The sequence below is a fragment of the Salmo salar genome, chromosome 23 (assembly GCF_965601325.2).
Source record: "Salmo salar chromosome 23, fSalSal1, whole genome shotgun sequence".
Classification (NCBI taxonomy): domain Eukaryota; kingdom Metazoa; phylum Chordata; class Actinopteri; order Salmoniformes; family Salmonidae; genus Salmo; species Salmo salar.
The window spans coordinates 44,612,902-44,630,356 of record NC_138313.1 but is presented as its reverse complement, the minus strand read 5'-3'; the positions used below and the strand labels follow the sequence as shown (position 1 = coordinate 44,630,356).

General features: G+C 39.7%; 1 protein-coding gene across 1 annotated transcript; it reads left to right on the top strand.

Annotated features, from left to right (window-relative positions):
- Positions 1 to 4,103: 4,103 nt before the first annotated feature.
- On the top strand, positions 4,104 to 14,432 carry LOC106584709 (cytochrome c oxidase subunit 5A, mitochondrial). The gene is made up of 5 exons (XM_014170224.3): positions 4,104 to 4,302; positions 7,368 to 7,487; positions 12,912 to 13,033; positions 13,332 to 13,449; positions 14,257 to 14,432. Exons 1-4 carry the CDS (start codon positions 4,230 to 4,232, stop codon positions 13,437 to 13,439), a joined length of 423 nt encoding a protein of 140 aa, XP_014025699.1. The 5' UTR covers positions 4,104 to 4,229; the 3' UTR covers positions 13,440 to 13,449; positions 14,257 to 14,432.
- The last annotated feature ends 3,023 nt before the right edge of the window (positions 14,433 to 17,455 follow it).

Genomic DNA, 17,455 nt, shown 5'->3' with positions numbered 1-17,455 from the left:
AGCTTTTGCAACGAGACCATTAAATATATTTAAGACAATGGTAGAAGAGAGTGTAGTTCTGTTCAGTTTGGATTTCAGTTTATCGCTAACCTTATCACAGGGACTTTGAAGCACTAACTTACATCATCTGCATGCTGATTCCATTTTTGACGACGCCACATAAATGGAATAGGTACTAGCTAGCTTAATAGTTAATATTTGCGCGCTAGCTCTGCATATTCTGCTAGTGTGTGTGCGCGATTGACTGGATTAACCTCACGTCAGTTACGTGCATTGAGTGCCTTTCAGACAGTAGATACGACCTCTCTGTTACGGAGCAAGCTAAGGAACTGGCAGTGGACCAAACCATTGTGAGGCAAGGGTGGGGGGGTTGCAATCTTTTGAAACTTAAAAATGCGCTATTAAGTGTCTATAATCTGCACAATTGCTTTCGTTGCGTATTATTAATATTATTTAAATTGCATAGTTATGTTTCAGTGATATATTGGGGGGGACAAATCATATTTTTCCCAGGATGGGGGGGTCGTGTCCCCCCCGTCCCCCCCGGGATTTCCGCCCCTGGTAGTGTTTAATCAAAATTAGATCCAAATGAAAATGATTCAAACCTAAAATAACTTATATTGCCATCTATGTAAAAATAGCCTACATTAAAGCCAACAAATAAAAACATTACAGCCTGCAGGCAGAAAATATCCTGATTTAATAGTAGAGAGACTGATTTATTTAAGTTTTTTTAATATCTTTCATCACATTCCCAATGGGTCAAAAGGTTGCATGCTACCAAATACTAATTGAGTGTATTGCCTTTAAATTGTTTAACCTGGGTCAAATGTTTAGGGTATCCTTCCACAAGCTTCCCATAATAAGTTGGGTGAAATTTGGCCCATTCCTCCTGACAGAGCTGGTGTAACTGAGTCAGGTTTGTAGGCCTCCTTGCTCACACATGCTTTTTCAGTTCTGCCCACAAATGTTCTATGGGATTGAGGTCAGGGCTTTGTGATGGCCACTCCAATACCTTGACTTTGTTGTCCTTAAGCCATTTTGCCACAACTTTGGAAGTATGCTTGGGGTCATTGTCAATTTGGAAGACCTATTTGCGACCAAGCATCACCTTCCTGACTGATGTCTTGAGATGTTGCTTCAATATATCTACATTTTCCTTTCTCATGATGCCATATATTTTGTGAAGTGCACCAGAGCCCGGATCTCAACCACATTGAGCACGTCTAGGACCTGTTGGATCGGGGGGTGAGGGCTAGGGCCATTCCACCCAGAAATGTTCGGGAACTTGCAGGTGGAAGAGTGGGGTAACATCTCACAGCAAGAACTGGCAAATCTGGTGCAGTCCATGAGGAGATGCACTGCAGTACTTAATGCAGCTGGTGGCCACACCAGATACTTACTGTTACTTTTGATTTTGACCCCACCTTTGTTCAGGGACACATCATTCCATTTCTGTTAGTCACATGTCTGTGGAACTTGTTCAGGTTTTCTCAGTTGTTGAATCTTATGTTCATGAAAATATTTGCACATTTTAAATTTGCTGAAAATTAACACAGGTGACAGTGAGAGGACGTTTCTTTTTTTATTTATTTATATATATATATACACACACACACACCTTTAAAAAATATATATTTTCTTTATTACCCTACCTACCCTCCCCCAATTGGAGCAAACTAGTCAACAACAATGCTTTAGGCCTTTACCTCCAGCTTATACATACTATATGCATTTTATGGACAGTCTATTTTACAATAGTTTTATTTTGTTTGTTTTTAACTCTTGTCCTTCCTCTACCCTCAACCTCTCCCATATATTTATGATGTCCATCCGGTTTGATTTCCTTTTGCCAAACAATTTCCTAACCTATATACGTTTTACGGGCACAGTACACATTAGTTATCTTGTTGTTATTAGTCCCAACCTTCAGCTTCATTCAACCCCTCCCATCTATCTCTTAACACTATCCATATTGGATTTCTATTTGCCATGTTTTTCAACTGTGCTGTGATGTTTCACAGAAGCTCTGAAACTTTCCATTCTCATTGTTTCTACAGATTGTAAATTGAAAATATTTTTCTTTGCTAAAAGTATTATATCGCCCATTAGTGCTATCTGCAGGGTTAGCTCCAGGTAAATATTGCAATTCTTCAGCCATTCCTGGACCTGTGACCAAAAACAAGCTATATATGGACAATACCAAAACAAATGATCTAATGTTTCTGCCTCTTCGCAGCAAAATCTGCAGAGCTGGGAAGGTTGTATCCCCCATATAAATAACGTTCTGTTGGTTGCAGGAATTCCGTATTATAATTGATATTGAAAAATTCTACGTTTTGAATCCGGCGTCGTTTTGCGTATCAGTTCATAAACCATGTGCCATGGAATCCGTACGTCAAAAATCTAGGGCCGACAGACAAGTTCCTTACTTTTTGAGTGAAATACAGAATCGTTCCGTATTTTATCGAACGGGTGGCAACCCTAAGTCTAAATATTGCTGTTACATTGCACAACTTTCAATGTTATGTCATAATTGTGTATAATTCTGGTAAATTAATTACGATCTTTCCTCCATTTTTTTTTGTTTTTCCTCTAACTTACTCTGAGCCTCTATGGTACAATTTTTATTGCTATCAATCTGTTCTGTTAGATCTTCTATTTCCTTTGTAAGTATGGACTCCTTTGACCTAACTTGCTTTTGTTTTAGAGATGAGTACTGAATTCCATGACCTCTAAATGCACATTTAAAAGTGTCCCATACAATAAGCGGATTTGCTGTACCTATGTTATGTCGGGAAAAATTCAGTTATAAATTCCTCTGTCCTAGTTAAAAACAAGTTATCATCCAATAGGCTTTTATTCAATTTCCAATATCCTCGCCCACGTGGAAATTCAGTAAGAGTAATGTATATGCCAATTATCTGATGGTCCTACCACATTCTATCCCCTTTCAATTAGAGCTGGGCGATTATATTGAGTTTTTTCAATATAATCGAGTTTGTTTTGCGCGATATGGAAAATGCCTGTATCGCAAGAATCGAGGTTCTGTTATAATGTTGTGACGATTTACAAATGCAGCATCTCACTGTCTCTTCTCTGTCAGCCCAGTGTTGAATCATGTCCCAATTGCTTGACAACACATGCACAGAGGTTACCCACCAATCACAACCCTAGACAGCCTTTCACAAATTGTAACCACGCTGGAGAAGTGTAGCGGCGGTAAGAGTTCCACCAAAATGGAAAGCGAGGAAGCCAACTCAGCCTCTCGTGAGGATGAAATCAACCCCAAAAAGGGCAGCAATGTTTTTTAGTAATATAAATTTTTAGTAAAATGTATGAAATGTATGCATTCACTACTGTAAGTCGCTCTGGATAAGAGCGTCTGCTAAATGACTAAAATGTAAAAATGTATCTGATTCAGCTAGTTAAGGTCTTGTTGAGCAGCTAATTAGTAGAATCGGGTGTGTTTTAAATCAGGGTTGGACTGAAAACCAACAGGACTGTAGATCTCCAGGAAGAGGGTTGGGCAGCCCTGCTTTAGGCTGTTCTTGTAGACTCTCTTTAGTCCCAGTAAGGGGAGAGTTAGGCTTTGTTTAGAACTGGAAAAGGGGTAATCCCTAGTTATGCTGTTTAGCATTTAGGCCAAGTTTTAGCTGCAGCAGGAACCCAATTGAGGGGCTGTGCTTTAGACACAGTTATGTCATTTTTGTGAATTTTCTTTTCCTGACTGTTGCTGTTATGGACAACTGTGACAAGCCATGTATCCTGAAATTCAGCATCTCTAATAAATTGCAAGTATTGTTTTTGTACAATGATGGATCCTCATTCTGACCTATCACCTCCCTTGGCTACTCTTGATCCGCTCACTTACAAGTAGTTATTGACTCAACATTTTCAGCTTTAGACATTTTTACAAATTAAAATTATTTAAACAAAATTCCCCTTTGACATTGTGGGTTATTGTGTAGATCAGTGGCACAATATCAATTGATCAATCTTTAAATTCGGGCTGTAACACAACCAGTGTTGGGGAAAAAATAAAAAGTCAAGGGGTGTGAATACTTCCCGAAGGCACTATGTATTACAAATGTGAGTGGAGTTACGTTTATAACCTTGCACATGCGCCGTGGGAGCTTGGTATTGAGCTACTAGCTAACATCCTTGAGTCAAAGTCTGATCCCATCAATATCTGCTTCTCCGTAACGTTAGCTGACTGTCCCTGCATCATGTTTCGAGCCGCCGTCCGACTTTCAGTGTCCGGTGCCCGGAGTTTGACACGGCCACAGCTCGGACGTACAGGTATTATTGTGTTATCACCTAATTTCGTAGTTTGCGACGTTCATGCGGAAATCACTGTCGGCAGTCGTTATTGGCTGGCTAGCTAACGTTAGCATGTTGTTACTAGCACAATCAGTTGCGGATGGATAACGACAAAATACACGTTTTCGGTTAACTACAAGTGGTAGACGTGTTAGATGAGCTATATCACTTCAATCCTTAAAACAAGTAATGTTTAAAAGCGCTTTGTAATATTCAAGTGGCTTTGTTTTTATTGATGTCCTTGCAATGACCGACTGCTTGAGTGAGGCTTAGGCCTGTAACTAGCTAGCAAGTTAACTAGCTAATGCCATAACCATGGCCTGTATTTGTCTAATGCTAACTAGCGAATTAGCACTGGATAGCAGATGTCTTGCCAGCCATGTCTAGCTAGTTAAAGGTTCTAGTTAACTACTTTACGTTTGCATATAGACTGGAATGGTTGTTCAACTCGAGATGCTAGATTGTGCTTATAAAGGAAGGGCTAGTACTAACAGGCAGCAACTCTAGCTAGCAAACCAGCTCGGCTAACTAACGTTACTGCTCAGAACTGCTGGTTAATAGTGCATGCTGCATAACCCATTAATAGACGCTCACTGCTTTGGTGCCTACTGATGATGGTATATTATGGCCAGGGGTATTTTAAGATCCCTGAAGTTCGTTCTGAACCTGGGCGCCTACCTGTGCTAGCTAGCGTGCTCCAAACACCGGTTTGGCTGGTGCCTAGCCGACTTTAGCTAACCGTGTATATTACTCCCTTAAAATACCTTCGCCAATAGTACTGTTTGTCCATTCAGAAATTTGAAGCCAGTATCCACTTCCTCAATATTCCGAATTCATCTAAGAACTGAAATCGGTCAATAATTTGTTTTTGCAGATATCTTAGTTGCAGTATTTCTCAATGAGAAAATGGTCATAAACTAGTAGTCTCTCGTTGAATAACAAATAATTTTATTGAAGAAGCCCAACTGTTGACCAATCACCGATGAAGGGGTGTAGACTTCGGCTCCGTACTTCCGTTTGCCTCGATCATTTGTGCCCGGACAGCCGAAAAACCCCTTACCGAAGTCAAATGTACGAACTGTTTCGGCTGGGAAGCATGCAGACGCCTTATTAACTGGGGAGGAAGTGTCGTTCACTTCAACTGGAGGCACTCACTTTATGGATATGTGCAAAGCTGCTACAGTATTGTTTTACATTTTTTTTAATTTAACCTTTATTTAACCAGGTAGGCAAGTTGAGAACAAGTTCTCATTTACAATTGCGACCTGGTCAAGATAAAGCAAAGCAGTTCGACACATACAACAACACAGAGTTACACGTGGAGTAAAACAAACATACAGTAGAAAAATATGTCTATATACAATGTGAGCAAATGTAAGTGTTTTTTTAGACTATTTCTCGCTGATATGAAAGATAAGGGGCATATCAGTATATGGTTTGAAAACCATTTATCAAGTAAGATTATTGACTTTAAACGTTAACACAGCGACGCTAACCCATGAAACCCCTATTGTTAAATTAACAAGGGTTTTCTAGAGCTATGTGCTGCAGTGCACTGCATAGCTCAAGCCATAGCAAATGCCATTACTGGCATAACTTGTTAGCTATATTTTCTCAACATATATTGGAATATGTTTGGGTCTTAGAAAGCATAACCTACTTTGCCTGGCTACCCTAGCTCCGGATAAACGCTACACCATGCCCAACAGATGTTATTATATTCTCCACAATGAGTCTGGGTACCTCCCTGACCTTTCACTGAAAGCTCCCACATTTGGGGCTGTCGGATTGGTCCAGAAACCGATTGGTTGGACCAGAATAATTGGCTTTGATACTCTGATTGGTTAGACGATCCAATTGCTGATTACTTTGTACAACACCCCTCATCACCACAAATGATGAACGACAGAGCGGCGGAAGAATTTAGTCAGTCGTCAGGCTATAATTTACTGCGCCGTCAAACCTGGCTTCCATTCCCTCACCCTGAATGTCCTGTTGGACTGTGAACAGTTTAAGTGGTAATGGTGCCATGACTGCCATCTAGCTAGGTCATGCAAGTACACTGGCAACAATCCAACTGGACTCCACAACCTTTCCAAGTACTCTAGGGCTGGATTTACACAAGCAGCCCTATTCTGATCTTTTTCACTAATTGGTCTTTTGATCAGCTTGCAGAAAGATCTGATGTGATTGGTCAAAATACCAATTGATGGGAAAAATGTCAGTTTTTACTTATTTACATCTACAGCCCTAGTAGATGTAGCTAAATACACTTTACTAGTGATGGCTCTGCTACCTGACATTATACATCAGGTTAGGGCTGGGTAGGGCCTGTTTAAAATAAAATAAAAATCCCCATCAATAACTTGGGTACGGGCAGGGCTTGGTTATCACTAAATGGATCATTTTGAAGCAGAGCGCTCTGCTTGTAAAGTCATATCTGTCTAAAATCATAACATGGTGTCAGAAGTGCTTCAACCTCATCAAGTATAAGACAAATTATTTCACAAAATGTTCGCGTTTTATCGGAGTTTAGAGTAGTTAAAAAAAATTTTTTAGTTATATGCGCCAAATTACAACCAGTGTAGATCTTACCATGAAATGCTTACTTACAAGCCCTTAACCAACAATGCAGTTCAAGAAATAGAGTTAAGAAAATATCTACCAAATAAAGTAACAATAAAATAACTATAATGATATACAGGGAGTACCGAGTTAATGCGCGGGGGTACAGTTAAGTTGAGGTAATTTGTACATGTAGGTAGGGGTAAAGTGACTATGCATAGATAATAAACAGCGAGTAGCTGAGCAGCCAAAGTGTTTTTGCAATGGATACTCAGCCCCTCCCATGTTTTGAACTGGGATCTGAATAATGAAAGTGCTCTGTGGCCCTGACTAGAGTCTGAGGTGATGCTCTAGTCAGACTATAGGCTCTCTATTCCCCAAAGAAAAGGGGGGGGGGGGGCTGACTCCCAAAATCCATGGTGGTATAAGACAGGTGCTGATGACATTTTATTTAATAATCCATGTATCTTTTCCTGCAGCTCCCCTGGCCCAGAGGTGTTACTCCCATGGTGGGAAGCTGGAATCGGACGAGGAGTTTGATGCCCGCTGGGTAACCTATTTTAACAAGGCAGATATTGATGCATGGGAGCTGAGGAAAGGTGAGTGGCGAGGAAATCACATGGTCAGCCCTACGATTATGATGAGGAGCATAGTGCACAGCTGCATTGATTACTTGGAAGAGAGGTGTGTATATGAGAGATTTACAGTGTATGTATGTGTTTTATTTATATATATGTATGAATGTATGAATGAATGAATGAGAGAGATTTACAGTTGACTAGATATCAGTAGTTCTCAACTAGGGTTGTGGCAGTCATGGCATTTTGTCAGCCGGTAACTGTCATGCAAATAACTGCTGGTCTCATGGTAATTGACCGTTAATTAACAAAAATAGCCTGCAAGCCACTGATGCGGACCTTTGGAACATCTACAATTGAAAGTCGAATAAATCAATTTATACTGAACAAAAATAAAAATCCACCAATATAAAATATTTGGCTTAATTACAGTTCATATAAGGTTCAGTCAATTGAAATAAATGAATTAGGCCCTAATGTATGGATTTCACGTGACTGGGCAGGGGCACAGCCATGGATGGGCCTGGGAGGGCATAGGCCCACCCACTGGGGAGCCAGGCTCAGCCAATCAGAATATGCTTTTCCCCACAAAAGGGCTTTATTACAGACCGACATACTAAAGAAAGGTTTAAAAAAACGCATTGTGAAAATGTCTATTTCAGAAGAACAGAATACCGTTTTCTGAGTCGTCCTTATGTTGGGCCCTGATCTGGTTATGCCATTGGCTGTAGGCTACACTAATTCATTTAGCAGACAAGATTTGCTTATGATTATTTTATAGTAAGACTAATACAATTGAACGTGGCTGAAATAAAATATAAAATATATTTTCACCAAATGATTTCCGGAGGAGTTGAACGGTTAACAAAATTATTATTTGAAACAGGTGCTTTATTTTAAAGTTAATTTTTTATATGCAACTTTAGTTGTGATACAGACCTTAGGCTATATGTTTTGGTTTCTAATACATTCTAAGGCTGCATGACATGCAACTAAATATGTTTTGAAAAAAGTTGCATGAAAGGCATGACCTCTGCTCAGTTAATTGGTCAGGCTACACACAATCAGTCTCTCATTCATAATGTGACAAGGACTTGATATTATTCTCACCATCAGACTATTCTCCATTTTTAATTTGGTATTTACATATAACCAGAATTTTTTATTAAAAAAAAAATTGTTTTGGACGTTTTTGCTAATTTATTAACAAACTTATAATACATTTACATAAGTATTCAGACCCTTTACTCAGTACTTTGTTGAAGCAGCGATTACAGCCTGGAGTCTTCTTGGGTATAACACTACATGCTTGGCACACCTGTATTTGGAGTTTTTCCCAGTTTCTTCTCTGCAGATACTCTCAAGCTCTGTCAAGTTGGATGAGGAGCTTCGCTGCACAGCTATTTTCAGGTCTCCAGAGATGTTTGATCGGGTTCAAGTCCAGGCTCTGGCTGGGCCACTCAAGGACATTCAGAGACTTGCCCCAGTCTGAGGTCCTTAGTGCTCTGGAGGTTTTCATCAAGGATCTCTCTGTACCTTGCTCCATTCATCTTTCCCTCGATCCTACACTAGTCTCCCAGTCGCTGCCGCTGAAAACATCCCTACAGCATGATGCTTTCACCACCATGCTTCATCGTAGGGATGGTGCCAGGTTTCCTCCAGGCGTGATGCTTGGCATTCAGGCCAAATAGTTCATCTTGGTTTCATCAGACCAGAGAATCTTGTTTCATGGTCTGAGAGTCCTTTAGGTGCCTTTCGGCAAATTCCAAGCGGGCTGTCATAGCCTTTTACTGAAGTGTGGCTTCTGTCTGGCCACTACTATTAAGTCCTGATGGGTAGAGTGCTGCAGAGATGGTTGTCCTTCTGAAATGTTCTCCCATCTCCACAGAGGAACTCTGGAGCTCTGTCAGAGTGCCCATCGGGTTCTTGGTCACCTCCCTGACCAAGACCCTTCTCCCCCGATTGCTCAGTTTGGCCAGGCGGCCAGCTCTAGGAAGAGTCTTGGTGGTTCCAAATTTCCATTTAAGAATGATGGAGGCCACTGTGTTCTTGGGGACCTTCGATGCTGCAGAAATGTTGGTACCCTTCCCCAGATCTGTGCCTCGACACAATCCTGTCTCTGTGCTCTACGGACAATTCCTTCGACCTCGTGGCTTGGTTTTTGCTCTGACATGCACTGTCAACTGTGGGACCTTGTATAGACAGGTGTGTGCCTTTCCAAATTGTCTAATCAATTGAATTTACCACAGGTGGACTCCTAGTTGTAGAAATATCTCAAGGATGATCAATTGAAACAGGATGCACTTGAGCTCAATTTCGAGTCTCATAGCAAAGGGTCTGAATGCTTAAGTAAATAAAATATGTCTGTTTAGTTTTTATTAATGGGCAAACATTTCTAAACCTGTTTTCGATTTGTCATTTAGGGGGTATTGTGTGTAGACAGAGGGGGGGGAAATGCATGTAATTTATTTTAGAATAAGGCTGTAATGTAACAATATGGGTAAAAAGTCAAGGCGTCTGATTACTTTCCGAATGCACTGTAAACATGTCAGCCTACTAATTATCTTCTTATGGCTTGAATCCCGTTAGTGGGATCGATATGACGACAGCCAGTGAAAGTGCACGGCGGCAAATTCAAAACAACAAAAATCTCATAATTAAAATTTCTCAAACATACATTTTAAAGATAAGATTCTCCTTAATCTAACCACAGTGTCCAATTTCAAAAAGGCTTTACGGCGAAAGCAAAACATTAGATTATGTTAGGACAGCACCTAAACAAGAAAAACCACACAGCCATTTTCCAAGCAAGGAGAGGTGTCACAAAAACCAGAAAGTCAGCTAAAATTAATTACTAACCTTTGATGATCTTCATCAGATGACACTCCCAGGACTCAATGTTACAAAATACATGTATGTTTTGTTCTTATTTATATCCATAAACCCCATTTTACATTGGCGCGTAAAATGGGGTTTATGATGTGAATGAGCACATCAATTTACAAAAATACTCATCATAAACATTGATAAAATGTACAACAGTTATAGAAAGAATTATAGATATACTACTCCTTAATGCAACCGCTGTGTCAGATTTTAAAATAGCTTTTCGGCAAAAGCATATTTTTCAATATTCTGAGTACACAGCTCAGCCATCAAAGCAAGCTATACAGTTACCCGCCAAGTTCTGGAGTCAACTAAACAAAGAATTAGTATTATACATTTTCCCTTACCTTTGCTGATCTTGGTCGGAATGCACTACCAGGACTCCTACTTCCACAAGAAATGTTCTTTTTGTTCGAAATACTCCATATTTATATCCAAATACCTCCGTTTTGTTCGTGCGTTCAGATCACTATCCAAAGGCATAACGCGTGAGCGTAAAATAACAGACAAAAAGCCAAATAGTTCCATTACCATTCGTAGAAACATGTGAAACGATGTTTACAATCAATCCTTAGGGTCTTTTGAACATAAAACGTAGATAATATTCCAACCATACGATAGCGTATTCATTACAGAAGAAAAAGAATGAGCGGCGTGCCAAACGTGCCCGCGCAGTAAACAACTCACTGCTCCCAGGCAGTCCACTCATTGACTGAGCTCCTATTCTCTGCCCAGTAACAGGAGACGCATTAAACAAGTTTCTATAGGCTGTTGACAGCCAATGGAAGCCTTAGGAAGTGCAAAATGACCCCACAGACACTGTAGTTTGAACAGGGATTAGATAGAAAAACTTCAAATCACTCCCTGGTTGGATTTTTTTCTCAGGTTTTTGCCTGCCATATGAGTTCTGTTATACTCAGACATCATTCAAACAGTTTTAGAAACTTCCGAGTGTTTTCTATCCAAATCTACTAATAATATGGATTTCTTAGTTTCTGGGAGTGAGTAGGAGGCAGTTTACTCTGGGCACGTCAGTCATCCAAGCGACTCAATACTGCCACCATCCATAAGAAGTTATACAAATAGGCCCTATTTTTTTCAAAATGTAAAATCAAATTCGCTAGCTTCTACTTGCTTTATCATGGTTTAAATGATTCCAGTCTGTATAATACAGTATAGTAATACAGTTCCCACTAAAAAAGATTAGCCTACTGGAACTAGTTTCATTGATTTACCCAAGAGAGCATATAGCTAGCTACAGCTATGGGCTTTTACTGTATATTTTTCTGTCGTTGTGTAATGTGCAGTAGCCTTTATCATATGTATTGGATAACGGCGCAATCATTTGGGCTTCCTTGAGCTCATTAAATGTATTTTATTTATTTTTTTATGTAGTACTCCTAAAATGTATTTAATGTATGGCTCGTTAGGCGCCTAACGAGCCATACATTTTAGGAGTACTACATAAAAATACAAATAAATACATTTAATGAGCTCAAGGAAGCCCAAATGATTGCGCCGTTATCCAATACATATGATAAAGGCTACTGCACATTACACAACGACAGAAAAATATACAGTAAAAGCCCCTAGATGTAGCTAGCTATATGTAGCATCAGGCTTGAATTTTATATCAAATCTATAATCAAATCCAGACATATTTATATAGTTTTGAATGACACTTATGGTTTTGGTGGGAACTCCTGGGTTACCCAGGAGTAAAATGATTTATTCTCGGGATGGAACATTTTTCTAAAATACAGGTATGCACTTGAATAGCAGATAGAGGACTCCCTTCATGCAGTTCATTTTCATGCCAGCCAGGTACGCTACTCTTGTCGTGAAGCGACGCGATATTAATATTAGCAAAGTTGATAAATAAATAAATAGGCCTTGCCTATAGAACGCTGAAATGGCCTGTATTAAAAAGATCATCAACTTTCTCACTGAAATGCGTAGCCTATAGAAAAGTTGTACAACATGGCTTTAATAGAAAGTTATTTTAAATCATCAACCAGCAGTGAGGAGCTGGCTCTCGCTGAACAGGTGTTCCTATTACGCTCCAACTCAATGCCAGGGCTCTGTGTTTTAATTTGTTTTTCGATCGCATTAGCATTGATGTCAGAGATAAGAGGGACAATAGAGCACTGAGTACCAGGCCATTAGCACATTTTTGTAGGCTGTGAATGACCATCAGCGACATCCGAGCATTTTGAAGAAGCCTTGTTGCCATGACTCAACGGTCATGACATGTGACTGCCGATGTGGTGGTAAGATGGTCACCATGCCAGCCCTATGCTCAACCTGTTCTGGTTACTGAACCCCAATCATATTTTCCTCTGCCCTGAGTCTTCCCCGGGGGTAATGGTAGTATGCCAGAACCAGCACCCTAGATGAGTAATATTTCTTTAAAGGAATGATTTGAGTAAACAAATCTATCCTTTTGGAGTCTCACAGACCAAGTGACTTGCCGTCATTAGTTTTAAATAAGCAACTGTTGTTAAAAGTAGACCTTTTCCATCATGCTGTGTGGTAACTAACCTGACGTTGTTTGTCCAGGGATGAACACGCTGATTGGGTACGACCTGGTGCCTGAGCCTAAGATCCTGGAAGCAGCCCTCCGAGCCTGCCGCAGGTTAAATGACCTGGCTAGTGCCATCCGTATCCTGGAGGCTGTCAAGGTGAGTTGGAGGATGCTCCTCTGAACATTTTAAAATGATAACGATCAGTGCTAGAAGAACACCTGTTGAATGGCAATGTTTCAGCATGACCCCTTTGACTGGCCTAGTCACTAGTCTATCCCCTTTCTGTATTTTTACTCTGGACATTTTTATTTATTTTTTATATATATTTTTTGTAATCATTCTGCTCCGAAATAAGCAAAACATAAAAGCTGCAGCACCTCTTTATATATCATGTTTTGCCACACATCTTCCCTGTCATTTTTCTTAAAGCAGTTGGTTTATGTTCTTTCCCCAGGACAAATCTGGCCCCCACAAAAAAATCTACCCATACTTAATTCAGGAGCTGCGACCAACACTAGATGAGCTTGGTATCTCTACACCTGAAGAGCTTGGCATGGACTAAGTATAGATGGGTAGGTATCCAATGGACATGCACTGTCTAAGCAATAAGGGCCGAGGGGGTGTGGTATATGGCCAATATACCACGGCTAAGGGCTGTTCTTATGCATGACGCAACGCGGAGTGCCTGGACACAGCCCTTAGCCGTGGTATATTGGCCATACACCACAAACCCCCAAGGTGCCTTATTGCTATTATAAACTGGTTACCAACATAATTGGAGCAAAAATAAATAGAAAATGTTTTGTCATACCCGTGGTATACGGTCTGATATACTGGCTGTCAGCCAATCAGCATTCGAACCACCCAGTTTATAACAGTCTTTATACCCTGAATCCCAAATGAACCCCTACAGGACTAGGCCAGGGGTGTCAAACATTCAGCCCGCGGAGGGTCTAATCGGCACACGTTTTGTTTGTCATTTTAAATAATATTTGTATTTGGGGGGGGGGGACAAACTCAATATGCTTTAAAATAACTAAAACCGAATTGAAACTGGTGTAGAAATTATAATTATTATTTTTACTGTGTCCAGCTCGCTGATCATCACTGAAATAAAAGCTAGATAGTCAGAGCATAAAACAAACTAGGTCTGAAGAGCCGCACTGAAAATGTGTTATATTTATTTGCTGTCAATTTGCCCAAAGATAGTCCTTCACCCATTGAAGACTAAATGTATAGATCTGAGAAGATTGGATAGGTGTAAGCAGTATGGTGATGCTCCATTGTGTATATTACCCTTAGATAGGCCTGGTGGAAATGCAGCAATATTGCTTACACATGTCCAGGCCTGTTTAACAGAATTTTTTATTTTCCTCTAGTTTTCTCTGGGCTGCTGTTGTCTCTGGGACTCTCTGGGCTGCTGTTGTCTCTCTGGGACTCTCTGGGAACCTTGTACTTTGTCTTTGCCTCGTATAATGTGTGATATTTAATTTGGGCCTTTATTAAGTTCTTTTGCTTGTAAAATATTGATGAACGTAATAAAGGAAAAAATACACTTTTTTTTTTTTTTTGAATGTGTCAAATGTGCTTCTTGGTATCATTTTAGATATGTTTGCATTTCAACATTGCAGGTGATTTAAAAAAAAATTAAAATAAAACATCAGTTTTTAAATGTTTCTAGGCAAGTCTGTTAAGAACATTGTTATTTACAAGGATGGCCTACACCGGCCACACCCTAACCCGGACGATGCTGGGCCAATTGTGCTCCGCCCTATGTGATTGCCGACTGACTGAACTACAGATTGCCTTGCATCATAAAGAACTATTAATTATTTGTAGCTCAGTCACAATTTAACCAAAATGCCTCACATCCCCTGGGGCGGCAGGTAGCCTAGTGGTTAGAGAGTTGGGCAAGTAACCGCAAGGTTGCTGGATCGAATCCCTGAGTTGACAAGGTAAAAATCTGTAATTCTGCCCCTGAACAAGGCAGTTCCAACCCACTCTGCCCCGGTAAGCCGTTATTGTAATTGACCGTTGAGGGGGTGGGTGCGGTGTCAGGAAGTCTAGGACCTATTTGCAAGGACCATTCTAGCCATTTTAAAGTAGTCCATTTTCATCATTGACTGTGCTCAACTCAGGAATCCCCACCCAGTTGACTACTTTAAAATGGTGGAAGCCCTCTGGCAATGTCCATGCTAAAATGCATTATCTGTCATTTAGTCTCAATGACAACAGGCTGATGACAACTCTGATAAGTTTGTTTTTGGGTAAGTTGCCAAAAGGTGACTGAGCCATAGAGATATATAGAGGACTCATTTGTATCGGTGTTGTTATAGCGTCTGTGACAGCATGGGCAGCCACTCAGTGCATTTATAACAAACTAACCATTCCAAACATCTATTAAATCAAATAAACCTCAAGTAGCAAATGAGCAATTACATTTGTATTTTTTTTTACCAAATAAGATGCTCATTGACCTCCATACAAAACTCCTCACTTCTGGGCAGTGTTGTAAAGTATTTAAATAAAAATATTTTGAAGTACTACTGAAGTAGTTTTTGTTTTGTATTTCTACTTTAATATTGATATTTTTGGCAACTTTTACTTCACTACATTCCTAAACAAAATAATGTACTTTTACTCCATACATTTTTCCTGACACCCAAAAGTACTCGTTACATTTTGACAGGAAAATGGTCCTATTTTCACACTTATCAAGAGAACATCCCTGGTCATCCCTACTGCATCTGATCTGACGGACTCTAAACACAAATGCTTCGTTTGTAAATTATGTCTGACTGTTGGCGTGTGCCCCTGGCTATCCGTCAATAAAAATAACATAACAAATGTGTGCTGTCTGGTTTGGTTAATATAAGGAAGTTGAAATGATTTATACTTTTATCAAATCGTATTTGTAACAACAGGTGTGTAGAGCTTACAGTGAAATGCTTACTTACAAGCCCTTAACCATCAATGCAGTTAAAAATAAAAACAAACATTTGAGCAATTCCATTTACTTTTTATACTTAAGTATTTTTAAAACCAAATACTTTTACTCAAGTAGTATTTTACTGGGTGCCTTTCACTTTTACTTTAGTCATTTTCTATTAAGATATCTTCACTTTTACTCATGTATGACTATTGAGTACTTTTTCCACCACTGCTTTTGGGTTTATTTTCGTGGACAAATTTTGGGCAGAGCTGAATGATTTGCTTTAGAATGTTTTAATTCGAGTAGCCCTATAGCACCGGAGAACGTATAAACCTACTACTAAACGAATTACTCTTGCTCTGCACTGCACTGCCGTGACTATAGCAACTGGTGAAGCAGTCCGTCATGTTATAGTATGTTTATGCCACCAGGGAGCAGAATCGAGTCCTGAATTTGATAAGTACTGTTACAGGTTTTTATATGCGGTTTTGACTAGAGTATAGTTTGTCAGAATTTACCATAATGCACTTTTTTATATCCGGTTAGGGGAACATACGCAGCAGGTTAGGATAATTAAGTTAAGGTTAGGAAAATGGTTTAACTAAAATGCACCAAAGAAAATCCACTTTCGACTTCAATTTGACATAAGCTATATTCTGTATAAACCATGACCTTTATATGCGCTCATCACACTGAAGCGCATGGATGGCCTCCATTATAAAATGGGGGAGACTACATCAACATGGCCAAAGAGCATTCCTAGATACGGATTGTAGGCATATACACAATTATTCAAAGCGTTATTGCATAAACATGGTATGGTTATAGTTAAAAAAATTAAATGATAGTATAGAAATATGCAATGCAAAGAAATAGATAACCGCTGTCTGGTCTCCGCACCAGTGTAACATGTGATCGTACTTCCTAGCATTGTTTTTAAAGAAAGGACTGTCCAGCCAGTGTTTCTTCTGATGATATACACACGGAAGTAGCACGTTAGATGAGCGGGGCGACAGTATGTCGATGGGTGTAGATTCGTGATTCGTCTGTTGGCATGGAAATAACTGAATTAGCAGGGAAGCTAATGTGACCGTTACAATTACAGCATGCTAAGCTAACTCGCTCTTACAACAATAGCATACAAAAAAAGCACATCTCAGGACGCCCCTAACACCTACCATACACACATATATATCTATAAACATCAGGACATGTAACGTTACATAGTGAATTCATACACATTGTAAATATGAGAATATAATACAGTATTTCAGAACGTGACCGACTGCATGCATGTCAATATCAGACGGGGAATAATTTGTTGGCGATCTCCCTAATCTGCAAGTATGACCAATCACATAACACCTTTTTGATATGTAAATTCAACCAACCAATAGGAATACATAAACATTATATACACATTTTTGCAGCGTTAAGTGGGAACGCAACTAACCCTGCTAAACACGTTGATGACCCATATATACATGTATTGTTGATGGTGTTATTAGGATATAAACTATGCTATGAAAAACAGCTTCACATAGCAGGCTACAGTTGCGTAATTTATTCTAGAAACACTATTCATAGTATTTGACGTTGCTGTCTGAGGAGCACTGTGGTAAGAATTGACCAACACCATAATGTTG

Bases quoted from the DNA above. Each gene is read 5' to 3' on its own strand.
- LOC106584709 (XM_014170224.3), top strand. From the start codon at position 4,230: ATGTTTCGAGCCGCCGTCCGACTTTCAGTGTCCGGTGCCCGGAGTTTG. The intron at 4,303-7,367 runs GTATTATTGTGT...CTTTTCCTGCAG, and splicing joins GCCACAGCTCGGACGTACAG to CTCCCCTGGCCCAGAGGTGT. The intron at 13,034-13,331 runs GTGAGTTGGAGG...TTCTTTCCCCAG, and splicing joins GTATCCTGGAGGCTGTCAAG to GACAAATCTGGCCCCCACAA.